The sequence below is a fragment of the Balearica regulorum genome, chromosome 5 (genome assembly GCF_011004875.1).
Source record: "Balearica regulorum gibbericeps isolate bBalReg1 chromosome 5, bBalReg1.pri, whole genome shotgun sequence".
NCBI classification, from domain to species: domain Eukaryota; kingdom Metazoa; phylum Chordata; class Aves; order Gruiformes; family Gruidae; genus Balearica; species Balearica regulorum.
This window is the reverse complement of record NC_046188.1, coordinates 59934301-59953235: the sequence shown is the minus strand read 5'-3', so window position 1 is coordinate 59953235 and position 18935 is coordinate 59934301. Positions and strand designations below refer to the sequence as shown.

General features: G+C 38.9%; 1 protein-coding gene across 4 annotated transcripts in view; it reads left to right on the top strand.

The window, feature by feature from the left end:
• The window catches only part of GALNT18 (polypeptide N-acetylgalactosaminyltransferase 18), a 274192-nt gene that overhangs the window by 132477 nt on the left and 122780 nt on the right, over nucleotides 1-18935 (top strand). For all 4 annotated transcript variants that reach the window (XM_075755180.1, XM_075755182.1, XM_075755181.1 and 1 more), the window contains exon 3: nucleotides 14621-14813. In XM_075755180.1, coding sequence (XP_075611295.1) covers nucleotides 14621-14813 — 193 coding nt within the window. The remainder of the gene's footprint in view (nucleotides 1-14620; nucleotides 14814-18935) is intronic.

Here is an 18935-nt window from a genome sequence, read left to right as displayed (position 1 = left end):
CACCTGTCTGGGATTATATGTATATGAGATATCTGCTAAATGCACTCCTTTATAATGCACAGACTGTAGGATCTGGGTTCTATTCTGCTGTCTTACAGTGGAACAGAAGAATTCTGTGCAATTACATGACATGTAACCGTGGTATTCTTTGGCAGCTTTTTGAATTTAAGCAAATTCTACTCCTGTTCATTTTACTATAGTCGAGATGAGAATTTATCCTGTAATAGACTATCTAAAATGTTCTTCTAGATCTTTATCTGGTACAAATCAGTAGCAGCACTTGTGCTCTCATTCATTTAAGCAGCCTTGTCATGGGTCCCACAGAGCCTTGATGTACATTCAAGTCACTTTACACAGGAAAGAGAAGTAAACCTGAATGGTTAGTATCCTGCAGAGATGCTCTTACTGCATAATATTGGGTAAAGAGGAAGACCGTTTTCTGAATGGTTTAGAGAGAAAGGTCAAGCCTAGGGAGCTATTTTAAAGAGAACACGTGGACACGTAAATAACAGGTTTATTAGAAGGAAATAGAAAAGTAGGAAATCCTTGTATAATTTTAAAATATATGCCCACTAAGGGGTGGAGTTTTTTCTCTTGTCCTTTTTGCTTTGTGGGATTACCTGAAGCTGATCTACAGATGTGGGATGAGGACAGGAAGAAAACAGACATGGCTGAATTTTGGCAAATTTTAACTTTGTTTTGTGTTGCAAGAAATGTAATAAATTAAAAAATTCAGAAGATATTTCTACTTATATCCTTCTGTGTGGATTTAGCACATTTACAAGAGGTTGATTTGTGAATTGCAGCCCTTTTCAATAATACTTCTCACACTGAAGTCATGGTAGATCCACAGTGAAATCTGTAGTCCTGTGATGAGAAATCACTAACTAAAATGCCCATCTTGCATAACAAACTGAATTTTCCTTGATTTTTGTTTAGTTTCCTTTTTCTGGCAGCAATTTCAGTTTTTCTTGGCTTCCTCATCTTTTTCCTCTTGATTTTTATTTCAGTTTAGAACTGAATTTCTAGCTATAAGTTTGATTCATTCTCTAATCTAGCTGCTGTTTAGGGTTTTGGTTTGGGGTTTTGGTTTGGGGTTTTGGTTTGGGGTTTTTTGTTTTTTGTTTTTTGGGGGTTTTTTTGGTTAAAATTCTGACAGGGCTGTGATGACTTTTAAAAAAAACCCCAAACAAAAATAACCAACCACCTCCATATGTTTATCATTTCTAGTGTATATGGTGGTGGAGTTTGTCTGTCATTTTGTAGCAATCAGCACCTGTTTAAGAAGCTCCTCATACGTTCTAAGATTTGGATGTCCTTCAACAGTAATGATTATGTCACTGTGCCTTTTTCCCCCCGTAGTAATCATTCACGGCTTCGTAACTCCCCTATCTGTAAAACCACACAATGTCTCTTCTGAGGAATCAACCTGCTGTGTTGTAAAGAGCAATATACAACAGATACAGTTTTATCTCTTCAAAGTGCTTAACAAATACTAAATAATTGAGCCTTGCTGTTCTGCAGGTTTTATTAGTTTTATTGCCTTATTTTCCAAAGAGAGACCCAATTGTGGACACAGATAGGGCTCTTAATACCTGTATCTGTATTCATTTTGTCTGAAGATCATATGCTTTGATGTGCAGTGACACTCAGTGCCCAGTTCTTGCCTCATGTAGTGGCCATCAAAGTCCACAGGCAATTGTATGCTTTGGTGAGAACTGAGTGCACCTTTTTCCTCTCGTCTTGAGGAACAGCAGGGCTCAAGAATGGCGTTTTCCATTCTTGTTCTTTCTTCGTTACAGTCCAGTCTTCAGACTAGTCTCATGACCTTGACAGTGGAGAACACTGGGGAGATACCATCTTCCATAATGGGATTTCTGATGTATTTGTCAAATTTTGGAAATACTTGTACAAACTCAGGAAAAATTGCAATCTTGCTAATGGAGCAGAAACCCACAGAGCTGATGTTGGTCAGATGCTTCCATTCTTCACACAACTGAAGCAGAGGAGGAGAAGAGTTAATGCACCTTCAAATAAAAAAATATTTTTTAAACTTATTTGGTTTTTAAAGTTGCAAAGGAAATGCAGAATGTTGTAAGTTTTAAAACCTGTGTTATTTTAAGAACTGCAGAAAAAATGAAGAGGGAAAAAATTCTGGTGGTATATATTTCTCAAAGTTCCTAGTTGTAGGATAGACAGTGCAATACAGCTGAGAACAGTAAACAAACCGAAGTATTTGTTGGATATGGTCTAGAAAATCCTCTTTGCCTTCTGTTTATGCAGACTGCTGGTTGTCTACATGACTTCTTGTCTTCTTTTAGCATATTTTTGTCTTACTATCCTTTTTCCAGAACTACGTTAAAGGTAAGTATTTGGTAAACGCTGTAAGACTATACCTATTAAACCTGAGGACTTCATTTCATTGCATTTTATTTACTTTCTCTTACTATTTCAGGGAGAATTCATGACATCTTGACAGTGTCAGTTTATTATTGCTATTGAAGTTACCACAAATCATCTACTTGGTATCAAAAGATGGGAGAGTGCTTTTAATTTGTCATTCATGTTTTTTCTGCAAAGTGGAGAAGCTATATTATGCTTGGTTTTCTTTGTCTATTGCAATGTAGTTTGCAAATCTTTAAAATGTACTTAGTCCCTGCTACTGTATGTAGGTCTAGTGCTTTAAGTGTGAAAAGAGCAATGGCAAGTGGGGATGGAAGATGCTTTTACAGAAGTGCACGTGGGCTATTTACTGCGATGCCAGTGATATACTTTGGTGGAAGTGGTCAAACAGCTTACAATGTTTATTGTAATGTTGAAAGTTTATGAAAAGTGAAAAGGCTGTCTTGAGAGAAGGAGCTGCTACTCTCTAAAATTTTTGTTTGTGAAGAAGAGGCCGAAACAAAATGCCTCAGAAGATTGAGTGGAAATTGGTGAAGGGGAACTAATCTGAGCAAACTTAGTACAGCCCAGTAAGCAGAGAAAATCTCATTTTCTGTGATTACTGAAAGAGGAAGCCTATTTTTGGTGCTTTGAGTTGGGTGAGTATATGAGAGCTAGTTTCTGTTTCCTCAGATGGACTTTACTTTTGGAGTGAATGCTCAGTTTTGTATAAAAGTGAAAACCGTACATATGACTCCAATTGGTGTCACAGCCTGACAGTTCTTGGTAAAATAAAGTTTTCAAAATAGTTAAGAGCTTTTGTGTTTACTTCAGGTGACATAGGTTTGGGTTTACGATATAAAACATACCGAGCTTTTAAATCCTTTCAGTTGCAGAGATGCAAATTCCAATAATCCCGAAGAAAAATGTGGTCTGCTATTCATTAAATGCAGATGAGATTCCTTTTTTAGTAAGCACATAAGCAGATGCCTAAATTTAGGAACATGTGCAGTTACAATCAGTGGAATATTCTGAATCTTTTTATCTCCTTTCCTGCACTGGAATTCACTATGCTGTGTCTTTTCAAGGTCTCTGACCCTGCACCTTACTGTGGAACCTGGTTTATTCTGTTCCCTTTGCGGAGTGCTTTTTATAAGTAGGTTTTATTGAGTGTACATCTGTACCCTTCAAGCTTGCTTTGCAAACCTTTCCAAACTTGCTAAGAACTGAGGAATGCAAGTACCTAGTATATTCAAGTATTTGTTTGACTATGGTGACAGGAGGATGTAATGAACAAGTATTTCTATTATTTAGTAATGGTGCTGGGAGGAACTGGTTGGGTGCTAGTGGGGGAGAGGAGACAGGAGGAGGCTGGAGTCAGCCTGGAATGGTCACGTCTTTCCCTGCCTTCCTGACCGCTCAGTCCTGGGAGTCCAGCTGAAAGATCCATGGGCTTGCTACTGCTTCTCCTCCTCCTTTCTTTCAGAGAACCTCTGCTCACCCTTTTGGCTGACAACAGTAGTCCTTCAAGTGATAGTCAATAAATAATGCTTCTGACCACCCTTTATCTTGAAGGCCTGTAGTTAAGCAATTATGTGTAACTTCAAATGAATCGATGCTTTTTTAAAATCTAGTTTCCAAGTATGAGGAATGCAGGGAGGTATTGCTTCGGAAAATCTTAAAAATGTGTTTTAGAAAGTCTGGAGATTTGGAGCTTGATACTCCTTAGTCTTCAATATCCTTATGCTGTATTTTTTGAAAATCAGCTTTTTACCCATTTGAGAAGACAAAGTTAGTCTCTGTCAAAATGTTGGTGTCAAGGGTTACAGAAAGCCTTCAGAATGCGGTATTGGTACCTGTCAGAGCGCTCTATGTCTTCATCTGGTAAACATTATCAGAGGAAGTTGATTGTACTCGGAAATACATATTTCCTTTGGTAATCTCTTTCCAGTAAGCTAAAAGCATTTACCCTAGTTTCAGGTTGTCCAGGCTTGTAGTAACTTTATGTTAACTTTGCCAGAATGATGTGGGGACCTGTCTAGGCTGATTCATATCCATGGCACAGTTATTGCTAGAGGGGAATTTAATAGGCTAGTAGTGAGAAGATAGCTGGTAGAAACAACAACAGCCAGGATTTATAGTGTTTTCAGATCAGAATAGGCTAGTTCTAGTGTATACAGGAGAAATACAGAGCCCTTACCAAGACCTTGTTCCTAGAAAGTGTTGTTTGCATGCACCCGCACAATATAGTTTAGCATTTGCTTGATGACATAATAATAATTTTCTTTTTCTCCTATATGTTGTCTTACCCTTAGGAAATAACCACTGTAATAGAATTTGCTGGTTAATTAGCAGTTTGTAAGTTTGCTACTGGCAGTTCTGAGAGCTCTTTAACAAGTTCTTAAGAAGTCTTCAAAACTGCAGATTTCTCTTAGAAGACAAATTTTTCCTGTTTCTTACGCTGCCCTCTAGCGCTGAGCACGTTTTGAGAGTCATCTTCAAACATCTTTCTTCAGTGTAAAGTAATTTTTGTGCAATGACTTTTTAGGAACTGTTAGGTTATCAGAGTTTGCCAAGGCAAACATCCAACTTCTCTACATGAACATCTGTCCTTTTTGGGTGAATGTACTCACATATATATTATGTAAAACAGGCAGAGTTTTGTACAAATGAGACAAACGTCCAGTTGTCAAAACCCGAAAGCAGCCTGTGTTTGCAGCCTGACATCTCCACCAATCACCAGTCAAATAAAATGAAGTTCAGGACACATAGCCTAGGTAAGTAGAAGGTCTTGCATTATTCTGTACCAGTGACCAGTATTCTGGGACCAGTGGCTTCCCCTATGTCTCCTCCTTGGGAGAAGCGTCTGGACCTGTTACATTTGCAAGTGCCTTGATCCTGAGCAAAGTGAAGCCATGTCTTAGATGACTCTTTAGCAGAAATGAACTGCCTTGTGACATTTTCATGAGTTGGATTGTCACTGCAATGACTCACATTCTGTTGCTGCTCTGCCTGCATAACTTGAAAACCAAAGTTGGTGTACCCAGGGCTTTGTAGGAACTTGAATTGCTGTCACTGGCTTTCAGTTAGGATGTTAGCATCCCCGTTTCAGTCTTTTGCAATATATTAACTCATTCTGTTATTTCACATCTGAGAAGACTTGATAATATGAACTTCTTAATTTGAATTCAGAGATCTCATGGATCTTTCTGTTGCCGAACTTCTAATATACCCTGATATTTCTGGTAAGTCGTCCCTGGAAAGAAATGACAAATCAGTACATTATTGAGAATGTGTGGCACAATTAACTTAATCCCTTTATGAGCGTATGTTTGATAAATAGTTAGCTCCCCACAGTCTTGTCTAGTGAACAGTTAATGGGAAAATCTAGGTGTTTGTGTGTGCTGGTGTCAGCGTGGCTCCGTGGGAGGCCCAGCCAGATATCCCAGGCTTCCCAAGGGCGCAGGGTTCCAGGGATGGCCTATTTAGCAAAAAATGAGAGAGAGAAAAAAAACACAGAGCACTTTGGTGTGGGTGTGAATCCGGGTAACAATTCCAAACACCTCTCTCTGGCTCTTTAGTTTATATGTACTTGTGTCATTCATTTAGGGAAAATGCAGTCTGATGTTTGTGTTTCAGAATTTGTAAGTGACTTCAGAGAGAGAAAGGGCTTTGCTAAGCAGCAGTGCGAGACTGATTTTCCACCTTAATACAAACAATAAGCATGGAATTATTTCTCAGAAAAAGATAAAATTTCTCAAAGAGATTTTTGATTTTTAGAAACAAATGAAAATAAATGTTAGGAGCACTCTACTAGCTTACCATGTGTAGTGACTGCATTAAAATGCAATAGTGGTAACATCAGTTAATAAATTGTGTTTCAAGTTCTCAAAAATGTCAAAAATTTGTTGAGAGAGTTTTTGGCATTTCCTTCTATATGTGCTGTGATATAAAGTTTAATCGTTAAAGTTTCATACTGATCGTATACTATTTGTAGTGTTATCACGGCTTCTTGACTATTAGCTTTTCAGGAAAGGATCACATTTTTGGGGGTTGGTTTTTTTCCCATTCCCTGTCTGATCTGTCCAGTGTTGATACTAACTACAGAGTGTGCTGGAATATGCAAAGACTGGATATTGAGTTGAATCCTCTCAGGGTGGTTGTGTGTTTTGTATGTAGCTTGGATCAGTTTTTTTTTTTTAAGATTAAGGCTTTGCTGCTCTTCGTACTCAGTACAGGCAGACTCTGACAGGCTCTGTCAGTCTCTTTGAGGAACCTTGGCAACTTCAGTATGACCTGCTGAGCTGTAAGCAAGCAGTGGTAGGAGGATTTAACCCACTTAACTATTTCATTGTTTTCTTAGGTGCACTTCCATTAAAGTCAGTTCTTTGGGAACAATACCAGACTCTTACAAGGGGAATTAACCTGAATATTGAAAACAGTAAAATTCACTTTTCACCACAAAACAATATTGATCTTGACACCGTGTCAGCAGTATTGTGATTTTTTGGGGGGGTGAGAGAATATGTAAAATAACCTTTCTGAGGGAAGTTCTTTTCTGTTACTGTAACTTTAGATTTTTGTCTTCTTAATATGCTTTTCTCCATGGCTGATGCAGTGTTGCATCTTGGTGAGCTGCTTCTGCTGGTGTTTGTCAGTGTTTCTTCACACTGTACACACAAGGAGGTAATGTTTTCATTTCAGGGACTTGTTAATTTGATAAAGGATTTATAGCAGTGTCCCGCATGAGGTCAGCCTTCCAAGACAGGACTTGTCAGACTGTAATTATTAAGGGTGTTCATAACATGTTTGCATTAATTACAATAGACTTTGAAAGTGGGATCTTCCTCTGTGTATCTTCCTGCGTGAGGAAATTCAGGTAAAGTTTTCACGCTTCTAAAAACTGTATCAAGGCTTTGTGAACCAGTGCAAGTCTGAGATTTGTACTTGTCACATAGAATAGCCTCTGATGAAAGGGTAGGGAGGGTATAGATTGGCTAACAGATCAAGGGCACATGTGGGGGAAAAGGATGAAAGGATCCTTCCTTCCACAGAAAGCTGAAATGCAGTTGCCTGCAGGAAATAGAATATAGATTTTTTTTTTTTTTTTTTTTGAGTGCTAGGAGCCAGAGTCTGAGGCCGTTAGTTGGTACTTAAAATCCTGAAACAATTCCCAAAGTACTATCAGAGACAATCTAACACAGAAAGTTGCTGTGATCTTCTTCATGATTGTCTCAAGAATCTGAAGGCTGCTAAGGTTGTGTGAGAAAGTCAGTTCCTTCAGTTTCTTCAAACTATGGTACTCTTTAATAAACGCTTTTATTAGTTTATCCTAACTTCACAAAAATCTAGCTGCTGAATCAAAGAGAGCTGAGGTTTATTTTGTCTTTAATGATAGTCTACTTAGATTTGCTTTGTGACTGCACCTTCTAAGGTAAGGCATGGTTACTGCATTATCTCTTTAATCATTGCATGCTCCTTTCTTTCTGAGCTGGCAAATCAAAGTATCTTCACTGGAGAACTCAGAAGAGCATGTGATCAAAGCCTTACTGCCTACATCTGGCATCATTTCTAACTCATTTTTTCACAGAATCGTTTAGGTTGGAAAAGACCTTTAAGATCATCAAGTCCAACCATTAACGTAACACTGCCAAACCACCACTAAGCCATGTCCCTAAGCACCACATCTATGCATCTTTTAAATACCTCCAGGGATGGTGACTCAACCACTTCCCTGGGCAGCTTGTTCCAGTGCTTGACAGCCCTTTCGATGAAGACATTTTTCACAGTATCCAATCTAAACCTCCCTTGGCTCAACTTGAGGCCATTTCCTGTGACGTTATCGCTTGTTATCTGGGAGAAAAGGACCAGCACCCAACTTGCTACAACCTCTCTTCAGGTAGTTGTAGAGGAACCTGTTACACCTGAGTGTGTGTAGTTTTGCTCAATTACTGATGCCTTCTGCATATCTTTAGCTGACATGGGGTATTTCTGCAGATAGGGTATTTTTGCTGACTTACTAAGTGCCTTCTTGATACTGGCACTTACTGAAATCTGCATATGAGGTTACATTGCAGATTTTGTAAAGTACTTCTCATACTATGGAAGGCATTTTCACAATGATAAAGCTTTGATACGAAACACTGCCACCTTTATGAGTAGGTCTGCAGTCAAATAAGGGGTAGAACCAAAACAAATCTTATGGACTAGTAACAACAAACAACATGCCTGAATCTGTCTCTGCAACTATTTTTGCAGCCCTTTTCTGGCTTGATCCTTTTTCCTAATTGTAAACCTGTTCATGGTTTTCTTAGGAAGAAAAGTTGAAATCTACATGAAGCTGGGAAGCAAAAAGAGTTTCTTAATAAGCTTGAAAAATTTTTATGGAAATAGAGCCAACATCAGTGTGCTTTTCTGTTGAAGCTGGCTATTTTGTTATTCCCGTTGGTCTGAACGCATGTGAATATTTTACAAAACTTACTAGTTCGTTATGCAGAACCATATTCATTTAGCTACCATAGTGTAACCTTGTTACCAGAATTTCCCAGTTGTCATTAGGGATGGGCCTTTCTGCTGCCATTTTCTGTTACATATTTTGATCCAGGTTCTTTACTTCAAGGCCTTGTGGTACTATTTGTAGAAATGGTTAATAATAGCTAAGGAGGCTGTTCTTATATGGTGAGACTTCAAGGAGAGACAGGTGTGAGAAATAATGAAAAATATCACAAGAAAGTCAACGTAGCATCAGTCATAGACTGGAGAAAAGTTATGCAGTGTACAGCTTAGGAAAATAAATAAGAGAAAAAATAAAAGAGGGGGGAAAAGGTGTATTACTGGCAGCAATTGATGGTCCAAATTAAGCAGGACAGAGGAGGACAAAGCACTTGCAGTGTACTGCTTGTGAAGTACTGAATCTTAGTGTTCAGGGCTATCTTTATGACCTCTTCTGTAAACCATGTATTTGTTAACTGCAGATGCATATTGGAAGAGAGGACAACTGATTTATTTTAAAGCTTAAAGGCTTCCATAGATGGCTCATGATACAATACAAAGAGCAACAGTGCCAATTATATATTTAGATGCTAAATTGCTTTTAAAATTATTTCTTATAGATGCTCTAGTATCATTGTGCCTTTAGTACCACTGAAATTAGATTAAATATGGTAATATTTCCTTACCCGTTTAATCTGCTATTACATGAGTTCACAAACTTGTTAGTTAGGACCATCGGAAACTCAGAACAGCCACTGATGTTCTCATGGTCTGTCTTAAATCTTGATAAGGAAGCATGAATTGGCAGGATCAGTGCTTGCATGGCAGATACGCAAGAAATAGTTTGATGCAATGTAAAATTATACTGGTGACAAAACTGAAGACAGTCTTTCAAGAAAGGTCACTGCTAAACCTTGCGTAGCCGATGCATCAGTGCTGTTAGAGGTGCCATTCATTGTTCTGAAAGAGATGTGCATTTGTTGGGTAGAGAAAAATCCCCATGTAATGAAATAATTACATTATGCAAATGGTAATAATTATATTTTGCCAAGATGCTTGAAGACTACTACAATTACAGTTGGATACAATAGTCTTCATTTCCTTCCTTTCACAACTTAAAAACGCTGTTGCAAATTTAAGTGGTTGTCCTGTACTACCCTGGAAATTGTGTTTTCATGGCGGGCAGATTCATTCCTGTGCTGTTATTAGTTATTATCAAATTATGCTATAAATATGCTTGGTGGTAATCAAGAAAATCCTTTCCTGAATTCCCTACTGTCTGATCAGGTTTTTTTATCATGTTGTTCTTTGACTACCAGCTGTGTGAGTTGCCTTACAAAAACTGACAGAGATAAATGTGTATCGACAAAAACAAACATTGTAAGTGTAGGTTATAAATAGATAACAAATGAAGGAAGGGAGAGGAAGGAAAGGGATACACTGGTACACAGCAGCAGTTGAGTACAACTTTTGATGGGATAGGGTCTGTCTTGTCTTTTCTTGTTGCTTCTGACACATTGCTTGTCTGCAGTTCCTTACTAATAATGAGGGATAGACATTTCGTTGTGTGTCCTTTTGCTGCTTGGTTGTATAACCTCTGAGGAAAGCAAGTATTTAATTTCTTACCGGTTAACACAAGCATTTAGTGACTAACTTGGATATTAGGAAATGAAGACAACATAGGGCACCTCCTACTCTCCTGACCTTGGTCTTCTCTCATATCCTTGTTTCCTCTGTTCTGTTTGCTGCTCCCTTGTACTCTTGTTCCCACTTCCTGGTCATTTTCTGCCCTTTCTTAAATATTTTTTCACAGAAATGCCACCAAGTTCACTGATGGGCTCAGCTTTGGCCAGCAGTGAGTCTGGTGGCTATGTCTGGCCACCTCCCACAGAGGCCATTCCTGCAGTCCCTCTGCTACCCAAACCTTGCTGTTTGTACCCAATACACTAGAAAAGGCTATTAAAACCTCTGTGTTTGTGTGTGGTTCATTACAAGGTCAGTGCTTCAATTACTAATAAAAAATATCTTTTATTACTAGGAGAGAATTGGTTTCATGTCACGTACAACCTGGATTTCAGCGATGTTTCTGACTTACTCTGTGTAACTGTATTGGGTTTACTTGGCAAGCTTTTGGTAGCGGGGGGTAGCGGGGGGGAGAAGTACAGTATTTGCCCGTGATGGTAATTGGTGAGTGATCTCTCCCTGTCCTTGTCTCGACCAATGAACCGTTTGTTATATTTTCTCTCCCCTGTCCAGCTGAGGAGGGGAGCGATGGAGTGGCTTTGGTGGGCACCTCGCATCCAACCAGGGTGAACCCACCACAGTAATGAGCAATAGAAAGAGGAGAGTGAATATCCATCTTGGAGGCTGCATTCAGTGAGATTAGATGAAGCAATAGATTTTATATTAAGATTACTTGCATAACTAGTAAACATGATCCAGAAAGTATGAGCTAAAGACACGCAACTGCTTATGGAAAATAAGCTGCAAGGATTTTTGACTCAGGTAAGCAGTCTGTGACCAACCCCGGGCTGATGCCATGAACCAGCCAGGCTTCTGAAAGGAGACCTCCTCAGCCTAGGTGTACAGCCCGCTGACCTCTGTGTGTGATTTGTCTCTGGTACCAATTGATTTAATGGCAAAGTGTCAGTCTGCCAAGAGTTAATACCAGCCTCATGTCTGTGTACAGTGCTGCTTTTTGCATGATGTGAAAAGTTAATGTGGAGAAGACTTCACGTTAACATTTGCAGCAATGTGCTGCGGACGGTAAGCTTTCTTCCCACAGGAAAAAATGGAACTGATCTTTCCTTTTTAGTAATAACTGAACAGATAAATGTGTCTACCTTAGTATTGCTTCAGGCAGTACTACTTACTGGCTCACCTTTGAGCTTTAGCTTCCCATGATCATTCTGCAATTGTAGAAGCAAGTGCTGAGAAGAACTGGCTGTGAGACTTCAGGCCAAGATCTGTTTTTAGAGACTAAGGCATCAAATACGCTTGTTGACTAGTCAAAAGGCAGCTGATGGTCTTATAATAATTGTTTTTATTTCTTGTGAGAAACTGCCTGAATAAAGTCACTTCCCCCGGAGGTTTTCAGCCAAATAAAGGGAAGAAAGACTTTGTCATCAGAGATGCGTGCTTAATTCCATTGATTGGCATTGTAATTGAAAGTTCTTGCTAATGCTTTTTTCCCATAGAATAATGTATTGAAATAACATGTTTGCTTAGTGTACAAAAAATGGCTGCATTTGGCAAGTGGTTTATTAGAGCCTGTAAACTAAATTCAGATACCCATTGCTGGAAAATCTTAGTCTTGCAGACACAACCTGGATTACTGAGTGCTTTTTCAGTCAGAAAATAGCAAGAGATTCATAGATCACTTTAGGAAATATTCTCACTCACAAAATAGATAAAATCCAATAGATGTCTGTGTGAGTGTGATTCTGTGAAGGTATTTGTTTCTGGGATGGCTCTTTATCTGTGGAAAATTATCATTGAACTGCCCGTAGTTACAAATGCATGTGCATGCACTGTTCTTACTGTAAGTCTTATTTTTATTCAGATGTCTTCATGCATTGGTGTGCTGTTTGCATGTGGGTGGATCCTACAGTCTTTTGCCATAAGTGTAATAATAAATGTAAAAGTTAAAACCTTCAGGGAAAGTGTGCTTGATTTGGAGAAAGTCAGATTAATGTAACGCACAACAGGTTGAACAAATACTTGCATAGTTTTCTTCATTAGCTTGAATGTACATGTTCTTGAAAACTGCTGAGCAACATTTATTTCTACTGGGTAGAATCAAGAACACACGTAATCTAAATATCTCTTATGATGTGAAGATATTTTATGAGATTCTTTGTGTAATTTGAAGTTGTTTTTGTGGAGATCACATAGTTGTCAAACAACGGATAGAGACACCTGTTTCCCCATTGCTGTGATTTTTGGACTGGTATTTAAAAACTGTTCTGCCTTTCTCAAGTTAGTACCTTCTGAAATTATCTGAATTTATCAAGGTTTGATTATTTTCCATTGCAGAGCTGTACGCAAACTCAGCAGCTCTGCTCTCTGGCATTTATCTATGTGGTAGCAGGGCCTGTCAGAGTAGTTTCCTTGTTTGACTGAGGGCTTAGCATGTCTTTCATCTCTGAAGAACTGGAGCTGTTTCCAGGATTCGGGCTGGGAGGCAGTACGTTGACAAGTAAAGAAACATTACATATTTACAGAGGTTGGAATGTAATACAGGGAGGAAAGTGTCATTAGTTTCCTGTCAGTATTGTCAGGGGAAAAAGGAAAACATCTTGAATGAATCAAACAACTTAGTCTTCTCAATTTATGTTTTTGCATTTTGGGTTCTTTTTAGTAAGAGATCAAAGAATGTGTTTCCTGGCATTCTTTGGGAGTCAGGATTCTGGTGGTATATACTATTGGTACATAAACGGTTCTCTTTAGATGTTTCCATTAGCTAGTTTAAGTCAGCTCTCAGGTGTGTACGTGACTGCGTGGGTGCTGAGGAGGACTTTGGACATGGTTGAAGTTTCTGCCTATTGGACACATTTGAAGACTTTCCAAAGATTCAGTTCTATTTTTTTAAGTCTCTATGTGACCAAACAGTTATGGTTTGTGAGTTCAGCTCTTCAGAAATGAGAGTTTTTATTTAGTGGTTAGTTGTTAATAAATATGGATGGACACTGTTCATAAATAACCTGAACTTCCAGAAAATGGTGACGTTTTTTCTTTGTCACTGGTTCACGATGACAAATCAGGGTCAAGTAAGGCATTTGATTGAGTACTGTATATCATAAAGTGTTTACAGAGACAAGGGGTTCTCTGGGTTATATTGTGTGCTCACCTGAGTAAAGACTGAAGGGCTGGTTGGAGGGGGGAGATGGTGCTGTTACAGAGAACCTTGCAAGTCACCTCGAACAGACTTATTGGGCAATTAAATATCAAGAACAAATGCTGTAATTTCATTGTACTGGAGCTCTTCTTTAAGTTCCCATCATCTCTATTTGTTACAGCAGCCAGAGATGTGGCCTTGGTGAGCAAAAGCATTTTATAATGAGACAAATTTTACAAAGTGTCTATCCCACTAGCATCATTGCACACATCTAAACATGGGCTAAAAATTCAAATAGACTGATTCGATAAACTGGGACATAAAAATATTGTGTGACTGAAACTAGTTTGCTATTTAAACATGGATGCCAAGTGCGGTGAATTTTTTCTCTATGTTGAATCTGTAGTTTCAAAGAACTTACTTTATACAGAGATGTTGGCAGCCATTTTGTGTGTTCTGTGCAGGTTCTCTCTTCTTTTCCTTTGTTTTTCCCCTTCAAAACTTTACTTTTTTTTTTTCTAGCAAGATAATTCAGGCTGATATTAAACAGTTCATCTTTGTATATAAAAACAAAGTAACTTTTTTGTTGTCTTGTAAAGATCCTTTTGAAATTTAAATCATTTAGACTTACCCGTCCGGGTCTTTAGTCTGGTCGTGATGAAAAAGAATTGTTTTTAACTAACAGTATTCTGAATATTAAATTTTGAGCCTTAGAAGTTAATAGTTACGCTGCCACAAAGAGGTATGTGAGGGCATGTTTACGTGAGGACTTACAGGCTGCTGTAAGCCAGCAGCATGTGCTGTGCTGTGTGGTGTTCTCCCTAAATTTACACTTTTTAAAGTAACATACCCTGGAGCCTGTTGGAATGAAGGTCTAAAATTGTTTCTTTTTGCCTTTGTCTTTTGTAGAAGCTCCACCAAAACTGGAAGAAAATCCTGCTGAGGCGTTCACTGACTCATCACTCTTTGCTCACTGGGGCCAGGATCTCAGTCCTGAAAACAGACGCATTGCACTTAAACAATTCCAGTATTACGGCTACAACGCTTACCTGAGCGATCGCTTGCCGCTGGACAGGCCCCTGCCTGACCTCAGGCCTAATGGGTAAGTGCTGTAGTTCAGCCTAGCCTTGTAGGTCCTGAGTTGTGGAGTCTCTTAGCGCTTTTTCACTGGGAAGTCTTGTCTTGTGTGGTCATGTAGAAGGTTGGAAGTTTCAAATGTCTCCTGAAACACCAGAGTGCACAGATTAAGTCCTATTAAAATCCCACTAAGTATCCATTAAAAGTTCTGTAAGATCCTTGGGAACCTTACTCTCACCTACAATTTACATTAGACAGCAAGTGTTTTATTGCTAAAAGAATAACCTTTTTATGGTAAATTTCAGTTTTATCACAAGATCTGACTGAGAAGAGAATAAGAACTGCTCTTTTTGAAAGCACAGAACTGTCCGATAAAGATCAGTAAGCAGGTGAAACTGTTGAGCTCCAGTGGTGAAATAGGTCATTTAGTCAAGCAGTGTGTGCCAGCTGACAGCCTGTGGAGCCTCCTTCACTGGGCTGTTCTCTGCTGGGAAGCATGCATGTCAGGCAGGGTAAACACATCCACTGTTATTCCACAATGGCTCGGTGCGATGGATGGAACCAAGGGAATGAATAACCTTCCCTTTAGTGCTTTTGAGGCCTGTTCTGGTAGGACCGTTCACAGAGACAGTTAATGCTCAACTTTTTTTCAGCCTTGGTGATACATCTGATCCTTTGAAGGAACAGCAGCTCTGGGGATGGGGAAATGAGTGGAGGGAAAACTGCTTTTTTGCAGCTCATTAAAAAAAAATATTTAAACATCACGCGAACTTACTGGATTGAACCAGAAACCAAGATGTGAAAGGCTGCTTAGTTCCTTGGCAATTCCAAAAGTAATCCAGATGTGATCTTATTTACTTATTTTAACCAAATGTTTTAATAACTAAAGCAGTAAGCAGTACATTTTACCTTGTATGAAGTTGTTTGATATTAATGAAAAGATATGAACGCCATTCCAAACAACAGTTTAGCAATTTTAAATATATTTATTACATATATTATTATATATCACATTTCAGAAATATTTATGTTGTGGATTTGCTGAAATAATGACTTTAAGGAAATCAAGATCCATGCAATTATATTTGTATTTTGGTTAAATCAGTTTAACACTGTCTGTAGGGACAATTTTTTTTTTCTTTTTTTTTTTGGTAAACTAATCTAGAGGAAAAATAAATCTTCTGTAACTAACAAGACATCAATGACAGAAATGTGTCTGTTCTTAATATCTCTTTTGAAATGACTGTCCCGAATGATTTCAATCTGAATTTTTTATAATTATGGGGTTTAAAAATTAAAAAGACAGAGAAAATGAATAGTACGGTAGCTGAAAGAAAAAAATTAGAGTTGGGATTTTAAAAGAAACTCTAGTTAGAAACAAATCACGATCCTAATTTCTGTGAAATTTTTGATTCTTAGTTAACTATCTACCAGAAACATGCTAGACATTACAATATGTTTATGGACACATGCATATAAAATAATGGCTTAATAATGGTAGCTCAGGAAGAATTCCCCACCACCACCCTTTATCATGGTTCGGGAGCAAGTAGGTAATCTGAGACTAAAATGTAGCAAATTCTGATATTGAGGAAAACGAAGTGTGTTGTACACTAGAATGTACACTGCTGTATATATGGCACCCTGTGGAGCACAGAGCTACACGGTATTCTGAAAGTCATGTTGCCGAAAAAAGAATTCCCACTGCTGATAATGCAAATTCTCATGTGTGTGAGAGCGCATGCATGGCTCTTGTGGGAGAAAAACCTACTCTGCAAGAGTATGAGAGTATGCTTTCCACTATAATAATCAATATTTAGGATTTTTAGCACCTCTTTTTAAAGCCAATTGCATTTGTCAATACCAGAGTCTATATAGATGTATTTAAATTATCCATGGGCAGATACTAGGCTCTGGCAGCATAGCATGAAAGCCAAGGACAGCTTCATCTGAAGAGAGCACACAGCAAGTGGCATGCAGACCGAGTTAATCCACTTTGCTGGACCTTAGTCGGTTGTGGTATTCCTGTTCTGACTAGGAATGCACAAAAGCACAGATATGACAGAGGTACCACAACAGCTCTGGATGGAGTTAGCCTAGGTCTAACCAAGCTCATTAGTGTGGATTTCACAGTGGTTCTGCAAGAGTTGGTGTGACATTGGAATCCCAGCAAAGGCTTGTGGGCAGGTAGCTAAAGGAATGGAGTTCATATAGATATGTCTGGGCTCAGTTGTATTCATCTGTATCATCTATATTCATAACCTATCATATGAAGTATAGGAAGTTGGAAAGACAAAAGAAATACGCATATAACTGAAGTCTAATGTAATTCATATATAGTTGGGCCCAGTTGAGACTGGGAGAATTAAGTGATCTGCCAAGAGTGTGTGGTGTTAGTAGCCCCTAGCTGGATCAGGCTGTGGCAGTTGTCACACCTTGCAGTGGGATCTTGTTATGGTTTAGATACTGCAGAGTGGTTTCTAACCCTCTGTACAGCCATGAGCCTCCTGTCCTGTGATAAAACATTGAGAATTAGATTACTTTTCACTGTGAGTATTTGCACTAGCGTGGTGGAGTCCCCAGCACAGTCCAAAATAATGTTATAATACAGATTATAATAACTCCATTGGATATCCCAGCCTCCTGAAGTAATCATCACATCCTGAAGTAGCCTCTGGTTTTGCAGTGCTTAGTAGATAGCACAAGCAGTATTGTGGAGTATTGCTTATGCTGTCTCTCACAAGGCCTCCATTTATTTTCTACTGCTGAAATTGGGTGCTCTGCTGTTTACCACCCTGATGTGCATCTGTTAGCCTGTAACATATCTACATCACAGACTAACAAATAACTACTGGCTCTAATGAGCTTGGAAGCATTGAGGAAGGCAATGTTGCCCTTACTGTGTGCAGGAACAGGATAATACTTCTGTTATAATTCTGTTGTGCTCATTACTTTAAGTGGGGCAGGTGGTACCCACAAAGCTTGTCATGAGTGAAATGTTGGACAAGCTCAGACAGACATTATTAAAACTTAGGTTGTTTAGGGATCCCAGAGCTGTGTACCAAATCTCCTTTCAAGTGGATGCACTTAGGCTTCTCCTTTGTTGGCTTGTAATTTTTTTGTTGCCTGATCCAGTGTGCTGAAGCACATGTGGGAAAGAGAGAGAATATTCTTCTTTGCTTATGTGATGAAAGTGCAAGGAGTAGTGGAAAAAGAAGTGCGCAGCAGGACCCCAGCAGAGGAACTATTCTGCAGAGTTTTGCTCCTGCATAACCTGTATGATATGAAGGAGCTGACCAGTAGACGTAAAGCAACTTTTTCAGTCAGTGTAACTGCAGTTAGCCAAACTTCTTTTGCATTGGTAAAAACAGTGTTTGTATGAAGAAACAAAGGCAGGAAGGGTGGAGGGGGAAAAGTAGTATTTAAAGCTCAGATGTTTTTTCATCTTTGGAGATCACTAGATAGTATGGTATAGCATTTGACTTGTAGCAGGTTTGCCCTTTTCCTAGCTGAGTAGGTGCTGTTTGACATCTGGACAAGTGCAGAGGAGATGTCCTGTTTCCTGGGCAGAGAAAGGCTTTGGCCATTTTGTAAGTACTTCTTGTTTCAAATAGTTCACCAGTCCTAAATTGTATTACTTTGAGGCTCAATTTGGCAAAAACCAATGGTAGAAGCCTTGAAGAGCAGCAGAATTAGATATGTGATAACGTGAGCACAAACAGAGCAGGTGTGATACCCACTGACTGCAAATTTAACTACAAGGGAGAAAAATTAAGCATTGGCTGGTTAAGGGTGATGCATTTGTTGGTGATGTGTTTTAGGAGAAAAGCCATTTATGTATGTACATCTGTCCAAAATGTCCATCAGTGTTATGGGGGTATATGCAGTCCTGGAAGTAGTGTGCAAGACATCAGACTTCTATAAACCTGTAGGTTTTCCTTTATTAAAACTGATGTAAGAAAAACACGTGATCTCAAATTGTGAGACTCAGGCTGGGCGTTTGCATGTTAGCTCTGCTTCTCCCCAAAAGCCAGGTGCTGCAGACTTTCATTCCCTAAGTGTTTGCTTCCACATGTATCTGTGAAACAGTTCTGTTTTGCTGGGCTGATGCTAGTTACGGATATGGCTCCGTGTTTATTTCTGAGGA